The following is a 15,465-nucleotide window of genomic DNA, read 5'->3' on the forward strand; positions in this document are numbered from 1 at the left end:
GTCCCTGCGCATCCCCACCTCCAGTTACAGCATTGCCTGATATTTATATTGCAGTCAGCTGCTCAATGAACAAAAACAAGGCCAGAGACTTTAGGATTTCTTCAGATCTGTGAAGTATAAATCTTCACAGTGTAAATCCTCAAATCTCTGGATTTGCAGAATCTCCTCTCTTAACAGAGCAAGCATCAGCCACAAAGGTAGATGTGTTTTAACTGCTGTTGCAGTTACAACACCTTGGTTTGTACTGAAGATTTGTTTTGAAGGATTCATCTATCTCAAAGGTATGTGGGTTTTCCTTACAACAGCTGGTTCCAAATCATAGACTTGTTTAAATAGAAGACTTTGGTGACATTTTATTTTATAACTGGTTGAAAACAGAAATTCTGAGGTGCTAACAGGCCAATGCCTGTTCTCATCCCTGCCATCAGAATGGATCCAAAAAATGTTTCTCAATTAGGTGATAGGTATTTTATATATAAAAATAAAAACCTGAATATTTATTTATTTATTAAAGACCAAAATTTTTGACATTAAAATGACAAAACACCATTACATTTCTGTTGCTCGTATTATAAGATCACTCAGTAGCAGATCTCTTTCAAGTGTCAAATTAAAAGCAATTTCTATTTTATTTATTAATTACTGTGTGATGATTGTAATAGCAGTATTTTTTATCTACTGAACATATGTTTGCAAGTTATGTTCGTTATGTGTTAATCCAATTTGGCAATTTGATTTTCTACAAACACGTGGTGCAGAAGACAGGGGAAGACTTGCTCACATTGAAATTAGCACCACCATATTAAATACAAAACTGCAATTCAAGCAAGTAAATGCCAGTACTTCTACTGCTACCCTTACTTTTCAGCTCAGACTGAAATAAGTGTGTTTTTTCTCATTCCACTTCATTGAAAACTTCCTGTAGCATTGAGTGTTGCTATAGCTCTGATCCCCTTGCTTGGAAAGGCTACACTATGCAACACTGAACTACGTAAACATGCCAAAGGACTCTCAAAGGAGAATGCCATTAAGAATGCCCAATTACAGGGGAAGCTATAACTGAAGACTGAACATAATACACACCCAGAAAGATGAAAGCCACAGGACAGAGCAGCTTCTATTGTACAGTAAAATTACTTTTCATAAACTTAAAATGAAAGCAACCTAGGTCACTGCATAAATAGCATGTTTGCAATGCTTTCAGATTAACCGTAGAGATCTAGCAAATGTGGGAACTACAGGGCAAGATTCACTAATTTTTACATATATATTATCATTGATATATAGAAGTCACAGCTCCATTGCTGGACAGCCAAGATTTTAAAATGCATAATAAAGATCTCACTGCAGGAATGAACCCTACGTGCCTTTTTCATACGCACTCAACTCTCTGAAGGACAGCTTTAAAGGTTTACTGTAACTAAACAGAAGTGTATCGTAATCAGACAGTGACTTTGGTAAACATAGGAAGGGAGTAGTTTGAGTAAAAACAAATGCTTCCATCTAATTGTTTTGAGGCTCTATTCAAAGTGGTATTTGAGTTCCATAAATGCCCAAAATTCAGTGCTGGACACCTCATGTGCTGCTAATGAGGTGAGAAACACTGGCTTTGGAGAGGTCAACAACTGAAAACTCATTTATAACATTTTTTTTTACTTTCTGGCCTGTGAACTATCACATGTTTGAGGGGAGAATATGTACAATATTTATATGTGTACATCATCTGGCTCTAACTTTCCACACGAGCAGAAGTGCAGAAAACACTATTCCAGGTTAACCTGAGGCTTGAGAAAAGTGGGTCCCTGCAGCACCTCATTCACTCACTACCACAACAATAGGAACGAGACACACTGGGGCAGTGGTTCTGAATTGCATACATGTATGTCTTCAACATCCTTGATTTCACTGCTGCAGAGTACATCCAGATTTACTGTACTGTACTGTATTGTTCTCGGGTAGCTCAGGCACTGCACACTTTCTAATCAGACACGTACTTGTCTAGGCTTTTTCTCTGATATTTTAGAACATTTTTCTACAAAGACACCAAAAAAATCTGAAACACTGACTGATCATAGATATCCTACAAAACTCTAGATTAAAAGTATCTTGCAGCAGGACATTTCAGAGTGACATACAGTTCTCCACAGTTTTTGCAGAGCTGAAACAATGCATTTATCTTAAGGGCTAGATTCTTATCATCTAGTTAGTTCACAGTCTGCTGTTCAACACATCAACTGATCTTTTCTCTCTGGTGACAGCAATAGGAGCTGAGGGAATGGCATGGAGCTGTTAGGGATTAGGAAAAGACTTCACCAGGGTGTGGTTGGCCACTGGAACAGGCTCCCCAGGGAGGTCACAGCACCACCACGCTGCCAGAGTTCAAGAAGCATTTGGATAACACCGACATATGTCTATTTTTGGATGGTCCTTTGTGGAGCCAGGAGATGGACTTGTGGGTTCCTTCCAACTCAGCAAATTCTGTGATTCTACTGTGTTCTATAGGACGCTTCAACTAGCAGAATGCCATGCTGACTTGAATGGTAACCAGTAAAGATCATCAACAACAGGGACCACATCTTCTAATCTTTGCTAAAAAGGTTAACATCTGTAAACTAAATTTTTCCTTAAATACACCTCAGATAATCTGTGCTAGTAGTGTTGAACTAAACATGAGAAGCAAATTAGTAAATGAGGTAAATATGAACTGTGTTTGTAAGCAACTAATTCTACAAGGCATAGAGCTGATATTCCTTAAAATTGAATTCAAAATTTATGACAACTACAATAGAGGTATCAGAACCCTATTCAAAATTAAAAATGCATATATACCATTTTATTAAGCATTTAGCACAAAAATATTACAGGTCTAATGCTGCACTATCAAAGCTATTTTATTACAGAGTCTATAAATAGCCAGCTAAACAAAATAAACGAAGAATCTACAAAACAAAGATGATCACATTAATCTAGAAAGAGTTCAGAAACACAAAGAAAAAAAAGGGACAAAAAGGAAAGAAAAAAAGGAAAAAAACTGTAGCACAGTACAAAGAGTTCACAGTAAAATAAAGCATTTTATCTTGGATAAAAAAATAAATTTTTTAGAGATTTTTAATGAGTACTCATGATTGGTGTCAGGCTGTATAGCATGACCTGCAAGACTTTTACTTTGTACTAAAAATATATTAATAACAATGCAAACAATAGCTATGCTCTTCCTAAGCAACTGAGGCCAGGCATCCACTGTAGTGAGATCTCTTCGTCGCTTTGTTCTCCCCCCATTGATATCCCTGACAAAATGAAAACAAAACTAGGCCTAGATAAAACTAAATGAGAATTTAAAGCTGATTAAGAGAGGCAAATTTCCTATGTAAGAGCGAAACCAATCCATTAAGATATATACAATCATCATGGTGTTAGTGTCCACAAAGTTAACTCACACTGAATACAGACTACTAGACAATTGCTCATATCAGTCCTATCTTCCAAAGCAGAGGAAAATCTATTCTAATTTCTTTGAAAGATACCACACATTACCTGCCTACAACGGTAAAAAACCCAAATTGTTAACAACTATAAATATCATCTTGCTTAATCACATGGCCAACTATCTGAGAGCAAGCACACTTTAATTAACCAGGTCACGACTCTGAAGTTATGTAGCAATTACACTGAAACTGAAAGATGAACAGGTTAAATGAACACTATTAACAATGTTCAGAAGTTTAAACATTTAAAGGCAAATGGCAGGTGTATCTGTACACATAGTAAACTAATTTACTAAAAGTCTAACTTCTCCTAATAAAGACACATCTATGATTCTATCACTAAAAAAATACTCTAGGAATTTATTTTGTGAAAGCACATCATCCTCGACATCCATGATTCCTGTTAATTTTTTTATGTGTTTGCTTACAAAACATAGGTGTGGGTTTTTTTCTTGCAGGTCTAAAAAGATAACAAGTATTTGTGAACTACATTGAATTAATTCTTAATAAACTATCAACATTAGCTATCAACATCAATTGACTGAAATTGAATTAGCTACCTGAAATCCAGATTTCTTCATAGATCTCCTTGATGCAGAATGAAGGCATCTTTATAGTAATTCAAACCCAGGAATTTTTAGTTTTCAAACATCTTATTTAAAGTGTTTTTCACTTTTATTTAATTTTTTTTTTATTTTTTTCATGAATGCACTCAAGTCCAAAATCTGCTGAAACTAACTACATAAAGTCACACATACTATGCTGAGTAACAGTCTTCCCCGTGCATCCAATATTTTATGTATCAACATATGCTCATCATATCAACTCCTATTTTCTCAGAGCAGATCCAAACAGCAAACAAGCAGTAATAAACCAGGTGCAAGGATATTTTCACTGAATTCTTCAAACTATCAAAAAAACTGTTCCTTGAAGGCACTGTCTAAATAAAGTTCTAAGTAAAGAGTTCAAGAAAAAAAAAAAAAACCACCTTGCAAGGTTGCTGCTTTGCTCTTTCACTAGTAATGTCTTCATTATTTATAAATATATAGGCACTGGTTTCCAGCCACTGAAGCTGAATCTAGATAATTAAACATTTATAACATCCCCTGCTGTGCCATGATGTCTAACTGTGTCCAACGAGTCCTAGGTGTGCTGTTACACACCTGGGACTGAAACAAGGAATATGCTGAGCTACCTTTGATAAAGGTCTACACCTGGAACTTAATAGCACATGATATGGTTTCTGAATATTGCAACAGGTGGCAAATATAACTTAACTTCTCAAGAACTGTTTAGTCTTCTGGTTCTGGAATTGCAAATAGTTCTATTAATTGGATTGACAAAGATTATAGTGAAAATATTTTTATGTGTAACATCATCTATTTTTACAACACTATTTTCATATATATTTTAAGACAAAACTATTTTAAGATAGATCAAAGAAAAAATGAAGTATTAAGTGGATCACAGTCTGAAATTAGAAAACAGATTTCTAAGGTAAGAGAAATAGCAATGTGAAAGCCAGCTCTGGAATATCACCAGGCTCCCTCTAAATCAGCTCTGATGCTTTTCATGAACTTTGTGCCTTCTAAAATAAACCAATTCTTTCTAATTTCTGATGCTTTTCATTTTTGTGCCTTCTAAAATAAACCAATTCTTTCTAATTTCTATTCTATAAAATTACATTACCTGAATGAATGTGTACAGGACGTGGTTTATAGTAGGAATTGGAATCTTTTACACTGATTTTGGTAGTTGGAAAAATTATACACACTTTTAGGCACATACATTCTTCCTCTTTTTCCTCATCTGATACTATATATACATATATATATATATGTCAGTGAAAGGATTTTCACTCCTACTTACCTATCTAATTACTGTTAGAGTTCATTCTTAAGCAAGCTCTTGAACACATCAGAGTGTGTTCTCCCAAGCACGGAGCTTGCTAACAAAAGCAAAACGTCTCAAACAGAGTTAGATTAAAACTGTTGTAGTGCTAGAGTGCATTAATTAAGGTGATTCTGAAGGTACATCGTGTAAAGAAGTTGCTCTACTTTCATTTTCTGTTTGACTTTCAAATACAAGAAAAGTGGGAAAAGAGTAATAATTTCTAGGACTACATGCCCCACTGTGTGGGAAGTGTTTCATTGATCTGTCCATGAAGAAATGGGCCAAATGGAATTTTGGCAGAGGGAAAAATAAGAAAGAAGTACTATTCCTTCCCACTGCCTTCCAACTTCTCCAGCAGCTCTCACAAGTTAATCTGAAGTTCAGCTACAACAGAGCATAATCTCCTTGTTCCTTTATTGTGATGACCTATACAGAGAGTATATTAGTATGGATGTAATGTTGTTAAAGTTAACAACACATTGGAAGAGATGTAACTTAGGAAAAAACATTTGTGTGTTAATTTAGCCATCAGTACTAGTCATTCAGTATGCGTGCTCTTCATTAGAATTTCAGGCAATAAGTTTAAGTCCTCAGTTTTAATAAGAGGTACATATACTGACATTTTTTTCTTTTTGTATGTAACACTGTAATAGTCTTGAAAATACTGAAAATCTGAAGCTATGTAGCATATTTCTGAGTAAAGAATGTGATTTTACTGTGCATTCAGAGCAACTTTTACAATACAAAAAAAAAGTCAAACAGTATTTAAAGATATTTATGAAGAAATTTAAAGGTATTTACCTATATTCATCTTTCGCAATACAAGAAACAGAAGATAGAAAAACTAGCTTTTCACTGCTTTGTTTGATGAATACACCTTCAGTTGCTGGAGGTACACTCCTTAGTGATGAAGGAAATAAGAGTGACTCTGAACACATTAAGATAAAAGAGAGCAGCTTAGACAAATGGATACATGAGAAATAGTATCAGAGAACACCCTAGGATAACTGGCCTAAGACAAGAAGACCTACACTGCCAACTCTGAATTACTTTTAGAGATTCGAATCTGAAAGACAACACTCCAGGAAGCAACACGGAGGAAAATAATTAAGCTTCCTGAAGCTGAGAAATGTCCCAGAAAAACAAACCTAAATAACTGGTAATACAGGAGACTTCTGTCAAAAGCACTTTAAATCTAGGAAACACCCAAATTGTTTCAACAAATCTCTTCGTAAAAAAAGTTTGGGGCTCTTTTTTCCCAAATTTCACTAAGGACAAAATTATCATCTTTGTTTCGAACAGAATACCCTTTTGAGCATGTACAGCCCATGAAAAGGTCATCAACACACCCAAAGTGTGTTTCTTGGTAAGACTCAATGGTCAGAGTCAAGTGCCATGAATAGTTAACCCAAGCAGATATAAGCAAATAGCAAGAAGGAGTGCAAGGAACAGCCCATGATTTCTACAAATATTTGCCACAACTGGGCAATCCGTGGTGATCAAGTTGCAGGGAATTGTGGAGGCAGAAACCTGCAACACAGGTGGTACAGAAACATGAGGATTCTTGGCAGGGCCCAGGGCCTGTTGGAGAGACAGAATTAAAATGAGAGAAGCTTTCTCTCCTGTTAACAGTTCCAAGTGAAATTTTCAGCAAAGGATTGAAGCATGCTCACAACTTTGGTCTTTGCTGGCTGGAATAATATTATTCATTACTGTGGAATACACCAAAGGAAAACTAGGGAATACAAAGTTTTATTTGCAGTAAGACAGAGGGAAAACAAGGCCCAATGTTAATTGCTTTTGATCTTTTTTAATATAATCTTACACAGAATTGTTTTATGAGGCTATATTGCTAAAAATGACTGCTATTGTCTGAACTCTGTCTAGAAATTTCAAAAATGATTAAACCTTGATTTAATAATTAAAGTTCAAATAAAACTCCAAAGCTATGCCTGTTACTAGGGGAATTAGCCTCGAGAGCTATTGAGTAACAATGTTTGATTCTGGTTTTGACTAAAGGACTTCTTGAGACAATTTCATCCAAAAAGATTCTGAAGGTTCTTAAGACTGGTAAAAGCTGAAGATTTCGCTTTTAATGACAAGTTATTTGTGTCTTAAAGTATTTTAAAATGCATACATTACAAAGATTGAAGACCTACTTCAAGCAAAGTGTTAAATGTTCTACCCACTCCACGCTGTAGATAAAGGCAGTACAAAGAGAAAGTTCCTAGTTCTGCTTCTCAGGTTTATCCTCTACAGAATTATAAGCAGTTCTGTTGAAGACTTTCATTTACCGGCAGCAGTTGACAACAGATTGCCTAACAACTACTTTCTAAACCTGGTAAAAGAGATGAAAGAGCAGTAGAACTATCAGAATCATTTTTTGCCAAGCCACTAACTTGCCCACTTCACATAAGTGTTCAACTGATTATGGAGAAATATAGCTAAGAAAAGAATCAATCATTCCAGTTTGAGTTACAGATCTGCGCTAGTATACGTAATACCTAATAATTTCATCTTTCCACTTTCTCTGGTGGACTACAGACCAAGTTCCTGTGCCATAAGCACTCACCCAGGAGACTACATTTTCTAGCATGAGGCAGCTGCATGAAATTAAGGAGAGACTTCCTCTCAGTAGCAGGAGCATAAAGGATTCATGGTATCCTTAAAATCTCTCTTCTTCTGATTTTAAAAAATGTCTTATGCATATTTTGCACTCACACAGAAACCATCTTTTTGTTCTAGCTGGCATTAGTTTTACAACAATTAGCGATCATACTTCTGAGATGAGAGAAAAAATATAATTCATTACCAGCAACAGACACTGTCCAATTCAGAATGAGATTTTCATTCTCCTTCAGATATGCAGCACTGACTTCTACATTATTTGTTGCAAACAATATTTCCACATAATTTAATTAAGTTGTAGCTAACTCATATCGTAAAGCTGGTCCTTCTATCTCTGTGCCTGAGACAGTTATTAAAGAAGGAATAAGAAAATAAGCCCATGAAATACACAGATTGATGTGTCTAAACCTCAGATGTCCATAACTAAATAATATAGAATTGTCACAGAATCACAGAATTGTTGGGGTTGGAAGGGGCCTCCAGAGATCATGGAGTCCAACCCCCTGCCAAAGCAGCTCCCTAGCCCAGGTTGCACAGGTAGGCGTCCAGGCGGGTCTGGAACGTCTCCAGAGAAGGAGACTCCACCACCTCTCTGTGCAGCTGTGCCACTGCTCCGTCACTGCACTGGGAAGAAGTTCCCACACACATTTGTGCGGAGCTTCCTATGCTTCAGTTTGTGGCCATTTGCCCTCGTCCTATCACCACACAATGCTGAGAAGAGTCCAGCCTAGTCCCTTCGCCTCCCACACCTTAGATATTTATAGACATGGAACATGGAAATGCTCATTTTAGTAACATTATTTGGCTAGAAATTGTAAAAATTTAAGGAGAACAGAGATCCAAAAGATCTTATAAATACATCTATATAAGATCTGAAATATACGTTATATATATCTTACATATATATACCTTACACATATTTTTATCCAGTACACTAGGTTGAATTTATGACTCCTACAGTTACTAAACCAGAATAGGTCCTCTAAGAAATTCCAATTCATAGAGCCAAGAATGGCTTGGGTTGGAAGGGACCTTAAAGACCATCCAGTTCCAACTCCCTGGCATGGACAGACACCTTCCACTACATCAGATTGCCCAAAGCCCCATCCAACCTGACCTTGAATGTCTCCAGGAATGGGATATCCACAATTTCTCTGGGCAGCCTGTGCCAGCACCTCACCACTCTCTCAGTGAAGAATTTCTTCTTAATAGCAGCCATTCCCTCCTGTTCTGTCACTAAATGCCTTTATCAGGGGTCCCTCTAAAGCCCTCCTGTAGATCCCCTTCAGGTACTGGAGGGCTGTAGTGAGGTCTCTCCAGAGCCAGAGAACCCAGAGAACTTCTCCAGTCTGAAAAAGCACAGCTCCCTCAGCTTGCCTTTGTAGGAATGGTGCTCCAGCCCACTGAGCATTGCCAGGGCTTCCTCCATACCCTTTCCAGTAACATCATGTCTTTATTGTGCTGGGGACCCCAGAACTGAACACAGTAATTCACACTTCCTCTGAAAGGCTAGCAATGGAAAATAAAGGATAAGCAGTAATATCAAGGATTCTTTGCATGTGTAACATACATATACTGTATCATATATAGTTTTTTGAATCCTATTTTTATTGAGATACTTGCTTTGAGATTACCTGAAAATAATGTACCAACGTTTTTAATCACACTAATATCACTAAGTAAAAAGATGAAGACCAGTTTTCCTTACTTCATAATATTGGTAGTCAAGAAAAATATAACCTGTAACATGTTCTTTCTTCTTAACTCCTAAAACCTCTATTTCAAAAATCAGCAGAACCAGATATTACCTAAAGCATCATGAGGCGCAACTGTTACTTGTGGTAAAATCTGACTAGTTCATTAGCTGTAGAAATTCCCATGTCTTTCCTTATTATTGCTATAGCCTACATTGTTTTTCGTCTTCACCTCCAAGAGAACACAGGATTTGTTTCTGCTACAATGTAGAGTTCTTCATGGACATTAGTTGTTAGATTGACTATGGGAACACCATTAACATGCATTAATTCCTTACAATATTGTACTGAAAGCGAGAAAGGGAATCTTCAAGGAGATAATACTTCCTTCTATTCAATCACCTGCTATCAGGTACCCTCAGAGCCTTTCCTTCTCCAGGCTGAATAGCCTCTGCTCTTTCAGCCTGTCCTCAGGATGTGTTCCATCCCTTAGACCATTCCTGTGGCCCTCTTCTGGAGGCACTCTATCAGGTTCACATCTCTCCTGTACTTAGGACTCCCCATTTGGGCACAGTACTACAGGTGAGGCCTCACTAGCTGCAGAATGACTTCCCTCGACCTGCTGACTGTGCTTCTTTTGATGCTGCCCAGGATATGGTTGGCTTTCTGGTCAGCAAGGGCACATTGCTGGCTCATTATAACCAGCTTGCCATCCACAAGTGCACCCAGGTCTTCCGTAATCCTGTAACAGACTGGGGGACCCATACGTGTTCCACCACAGACGGCTCATATGCCCTTGTAAAAACACATCCTAAATGGTAACAACAGCAAGTGATTTACATCTGCAGTGTATTTTTCAGCTATAAATGTGAGTTGAACATGAGCCTTGACAACGTCACCAGTTAAGAAAAAAAATCCTGTTTATTGCAGTGAAAGACTGCACCACATAAACATTCACTAGATGCTTATGAATGCTAAAGAATTTATTTAGTTCATATAGTAACTTACTCTGCGAGCACTATAGGGCAAGCTTTTGCAATTGCAGTTCCCTTTAGACTCCATTAGAGATTTTAATGAAAGAGTAGATTTAGATTAGCTCAGGGAGCTTTCTTGATTCTAATTTTTTTTTATTTACATTTAAAACATTAAATATTGAAATGTATCCAGGATTATTCTCAAATTCAACTTTATACTACCTTTCCTAAACATACATAAAATCAAATCAGATTAAAATATTGACATTTGGTATAATATCAGTAAAACACATTGTCCGTGACATGCATAAATTCTGTCATTATTTCAACATTATGCTTCATACGATATGTGCACTACATTTTTGGAATGCCTATGGACCATTAATTTTAAAACTTACAAGTACCAATGGACTCCTTTAATTTTTTGCTAGTATTATTCTAAATGTTAAGAGTAGGTATGTTTTCTTTAAAATTACTGACATCTAATTACATTGGCACTAAAAATCAAAACTGAACTACTATGCTACAAAAAATAAAAACACTGAGTGCATACATATCAACAATACACACATTGATATCATAGGAGGCAAAAGGGACTCATTGAAGCTTATGCCACTGTGATAAAATCCATTTGCATTTTTGTATGAGAAACACCTATTAGACAATTTCCTACTTTCTTACTTTTTTTTTTTTAATTGTGCACATATCATATTGCAAAACTAAAGGAAAGGTAGGGGCATGCTCAGAAAAGTTACAAACAGAGAGGAATATCATGCACCACATCCACAACAACTCAAAGATTATTACTAAGTTATCTGAAAAGGTAAGCCTTTCATGTCAAATATTGCTTTCATTTTAATGATAGCAACTCCCCTTGCCTTCAGCAGGAATTACGCTTGTTTAAATGAAAGCAAATTTAGGCCAGGAAGTAAGTCTACCCATAAAAGAAAAGGACTTTAGACAGAAAAAAGGCTCTAACCACTTTGTCCTCCTGGAGTTCACATCCACGAAAGCAAGAAAAAAAGGACAGAAAAAAGACAAAGAAGGAAAGTCACTTTCACTTTGAAAGCAAGCAGCAGTATTTGTTAGTAAAATAAATGATCAAATGTCCAAGGAATTAATATATATTGTTCTTATTTTCCACAATGGTGAAGGAGATCTAAAAATATTTCATTTTAATAATTTTTCTCTTTTTTTGTGTGTGTGTGAAATTGAGGAGATTTTATGCATGAAAGAAAATATTTGTACAAGGAAAATTCCAAAGATAAAACAGCTTTCATAAAAATAATTTGGAGTCAAGACTATTTACCTTAATAAAATAAACAGGTTATGTCATAAAAAGGATGCAGAATTTAGCTCCACATGTCTTGGACACCAGTATTGCAAATGATTAGCATGCATCAATCCTTTGCACTTGCACTGTGTCCAGAGAGGTGAAGGATTTCTGTTTACTATAGACAGATAGAGGATATGCATGCTGGCTTAACTGCACATTACTTTCTCAGTAGGTCTTTAAAATATCAGAGTTTTAAAGCACAAAGAGACAGAGTTTTTCACAAGGGCTCACTGCATGTCATATCAAATCTATATTACACTATTTTATCATATTCATAAATTTAAGTACCAAAATTCCCATTATTATTTTCATTGAAGGAACTGTCTTTCAGCTGTTCATAATTGTAAATGAAAGAATACTTTAGAAAACAAAATTATTCAAAATGATTTCAGTCAAAACTATATCCCATTTTTGTGAATGATGATGAATGTATAAATAAGCAATATTTTCTGGTACCTCAATTTCTCATGCCAATACAGAGATTAAATCTAGGCTTGCAAACAAGCACTTTGCCTGGTTAGAAATAAAACTGCTCTTGAAGAAAGGGAGACAACATATTCTATACTTCATTATTCAGATAGCCGTATGACATGTAACTTTGTGCTCCTGGGCTATTAAAAAGTTTTAGGTAGCCCCCAACACGAGATTTACAAACAAACAGGAAAGAACATGGCAGAAGCCAGCTAGGACAATAAGGATTAGAGTACACAAGGAGATGGGGGTGGGGAGGTTGGCTTGCTTTGCCTAAAGAAGGCAGAGGTGGGAATGGGTGAGACAAGACGGGAACAATTTGCAATCTTTCAACTACATCAATGTGAGTTATAGAGAAGAGAAAGTCAGAATTTTTCTTGAAGAAGTACAGCTAATGGACAAAATGTAACAAAGGATGGGTTGGCTTGGATATAAGAGGAAAAAGCCTGAAAGATTTTTAAGCACCGAAAGAGTTTGCCCAAAGAGGTTATGGAATCTATATCCTTGCAGATTTTTACAACTCACCTGGATGAAATCCTAAGAAACCTGATCTAATTCTGGATGTAAACCTACTTGTAGCAGGAGACTTGCCTACCTCCACACATCTCATCTGATTCAACTTGATCTTATGTGCAGTGGCTTTAAATTTAAAGCGTTTCAAAGATGCCAGTTTTTAGTGGCATTCTCAGCTAAATGCTGCAATGACTGGCAGGATGTGCTCAGAGATGTTTTGAATGGAAATACCTAGTATAATCTCATCTTCACCCCTGGAGACATACACTTTACTATGCAAGAGGAACATAATCCATAACCAGGTGTTCTCAGCACAGAAGCTAAGAAATTTCTGAAACAGTGTGTATGTAATTTAGTTCCTCTAAAGGTGAATGTCTCTCCTCTGGAGGAGGGGCAAAGTAAGAGCACAGAAGAGCAATTGAATCAGACTGGTCCATGTCTCCAGTTTAAGGATTCAATTTTAAACAAAAGAACTTGGCAAAATTATATACATTCCTAAAAGATGCAGTAGACAAAATAGTAAATCATGACAAAGATTTTAAATACATGAAACTGAAGAAAAAAATAAAGGTAGCAGTTTTAATACAAAAATGACAAACAGAAACAATGAAACCTAAACGAAAGAAATACAAACATCTTTAAAATAATCAATAATGAACGAGAAATGTAAATAGTAAATAGAAGAGGTTAACACCATACAAAGTTAAAAAAAAAAAAAGACAAGGTCATTAGGAAAATAAATTTTTAGATGAAAATTGTCTTTATTTTGTGCTGGGTTATTTACCATGTGGCTTAACTTAGTGTTCTACAGACTTAGGCTGACTACGCTTTGAAGAACTGTCTGCTGCTAGCACAGTCCTTCATGTCACAATAACTTATAAAATCCTGCTCTCTACCTTCAGGTTTTCATAATATCTACTGCATCAATATTCCTGAAATTTTAAAATAGATTATAAGGAAGAACTGTACTATTTCAAGAAAATGGTTAGAAATAGTGCTATTCTGAAGCACTCCTGATAATCCTCAGTGTGCAGTACCCATAATTTGGTCACTCGATGACAAGTGGAACTATGTGTAATGTTCCCCTCAGACACACTGAAGTGTGTGACAAAAGGTTGCTGAGTGTCTGCCCCTGAAGACCCAAAGTTCAGTTGGATATGGACCTCACAGAACTCCTGTAATTCAAGATTCTTTGAGCAAGAAGTTGGATGAGATGACCTCCAGATGATTTGGCGATCATCTCAAATATTCAGTGCTAGCTCATCCTCACTCATTAAAAAATCTAGCTATATTAGCCTTTTCCAATAGCTTTTACCTACATATAATGCACTTGTATATATTTAAACATTCTGCTTTGTCATCAATATGACTTTCTTTCCCTATTTTATCTCTATTCCAAAAATAATGACTAGTGTAATTTATCCAATGTCCTGACTATTTTTATGCTGTTCTAATATGATGTTCCACTCTATCCAAATTGAAAGTGATAATTATATACAGAAAATTTTAACTGTTAAATATTCTAACAGTCTCTTGCAAATGCAGATGATCTGCCCCTCTTCATACTGTGAGTTATGCTCTACTTTTTCCATTCAGTTTTTGCCTAAAATACAAGGATTTTTAAAGCATTTAAGAGAAGTAAAACTATGAAGAAGAAAAGTAAATTTATATACAAGAAGAAAATTGCATTAATCTGATAAAAAATACTCCATTAATAGAAAAGTGTTAGAAATAGTATATTTAAAAGACAAAACCAAACTCCCACAGTAACAGTGATATACATATAAATATAAGAGAAGACAGTTTAAGAGCTTTGAGATAGTTTTTCTAGTAATTACTCTTAGGCCAGATGGTTCTAATGTTAGAAACTATTGCCTCATGTATTTATCTGGTAGCACTGTTCTATTCCAACAGTCTCATTTTGCCAAATCTTAAATTGTACTCGGGAATTTCCAACACCCAAATTGAATGATAGAAAAGATAAAATAAATGCTAAACACATCCTAAGAATGTATGCAAGAAGAACACAACAACTCATGTTTCCTAAAAACTCATTATAGGATATATATTTCTCAAAAACGTGCAGCACAGAATGGCTTGGGTTGAAAGGGATCTGAAGGATCACCAGGTTCCAAACCCCTGCCAAAGGCAGGTGCCAGCCACTAAATCAAGTACTAGATCAGACTGCCCAGGGCCCCATCTAACCTGGCCTCCAGGGGCAGGGCGTCCACAACCTCTCTGAGCAGCCTGCTCCAGCACCTCACCTCTCTCTCAGTAAAAAACCTCCCCCTTTCATCCAATCTAAACTTCCCCTCCTTTAGTTTAAAACCATTCCCTATTGTCTGATCACTATCTACCCCTTGTAAAAATTTGATTTCTCTCATATTTATAAACTCCCTTTAAATACTGGAAGGCCACAATGAGGTCTCCCTGCAGCCTTCACTTTTCCTGGCTGAACAAGAACAGTTGCA

General features: G+C 36.2%; 1 protein-coding gene across 32 annotated transcripts in view; it reads right to left on the reverse strand.

Annotated features, from left to right (window-relative positions):
- Window positions 1-15,465, reverse strand: part of RIMS2 (regulating synaptic membrane exocytosis 2) — a 433,807-nt gene that overhangs the window by 331,459 nt on the left and 86,883 nt on the right. For 28 of the 32 annotated variants that reach the window (XM_065752188.1, XM_065752186.1, XM_065752180.1 and 25 more), the window contains one exon: window positions 11,654-11,665. The exons of the other annotated variants lie outside the window; for them this stretch is intronic. In XM_065752188.1, coding sequence (XP_065608260.1) covers window positions 11,654-11,665 — 12 coding nt within the window. The remainder of the gene's footprint in view (window positions 1-11,653; window positions 11,666-15,465) is intronic. 32 annotated transcript variants of the gene reach the window in all.

This window comes from Cyrtonyx montezumae, unplaced genomic scaffold (assembly GCF_038088225.1).
Source record: "Cyrtonyx montezumae isolate F1298 unplaced genomic scaffold, pur_monq_1.0 scaffold_8, whole genome shotgun sequence".
In the NCBI taxonomy this organism is placed as follows: domain Eukaryota; kingdom Metazoa; phylum Chordata; class Aves; order Galliformes; family Odontophoridae; genus Cyrtonyx; species Cyrtonyx montezumae.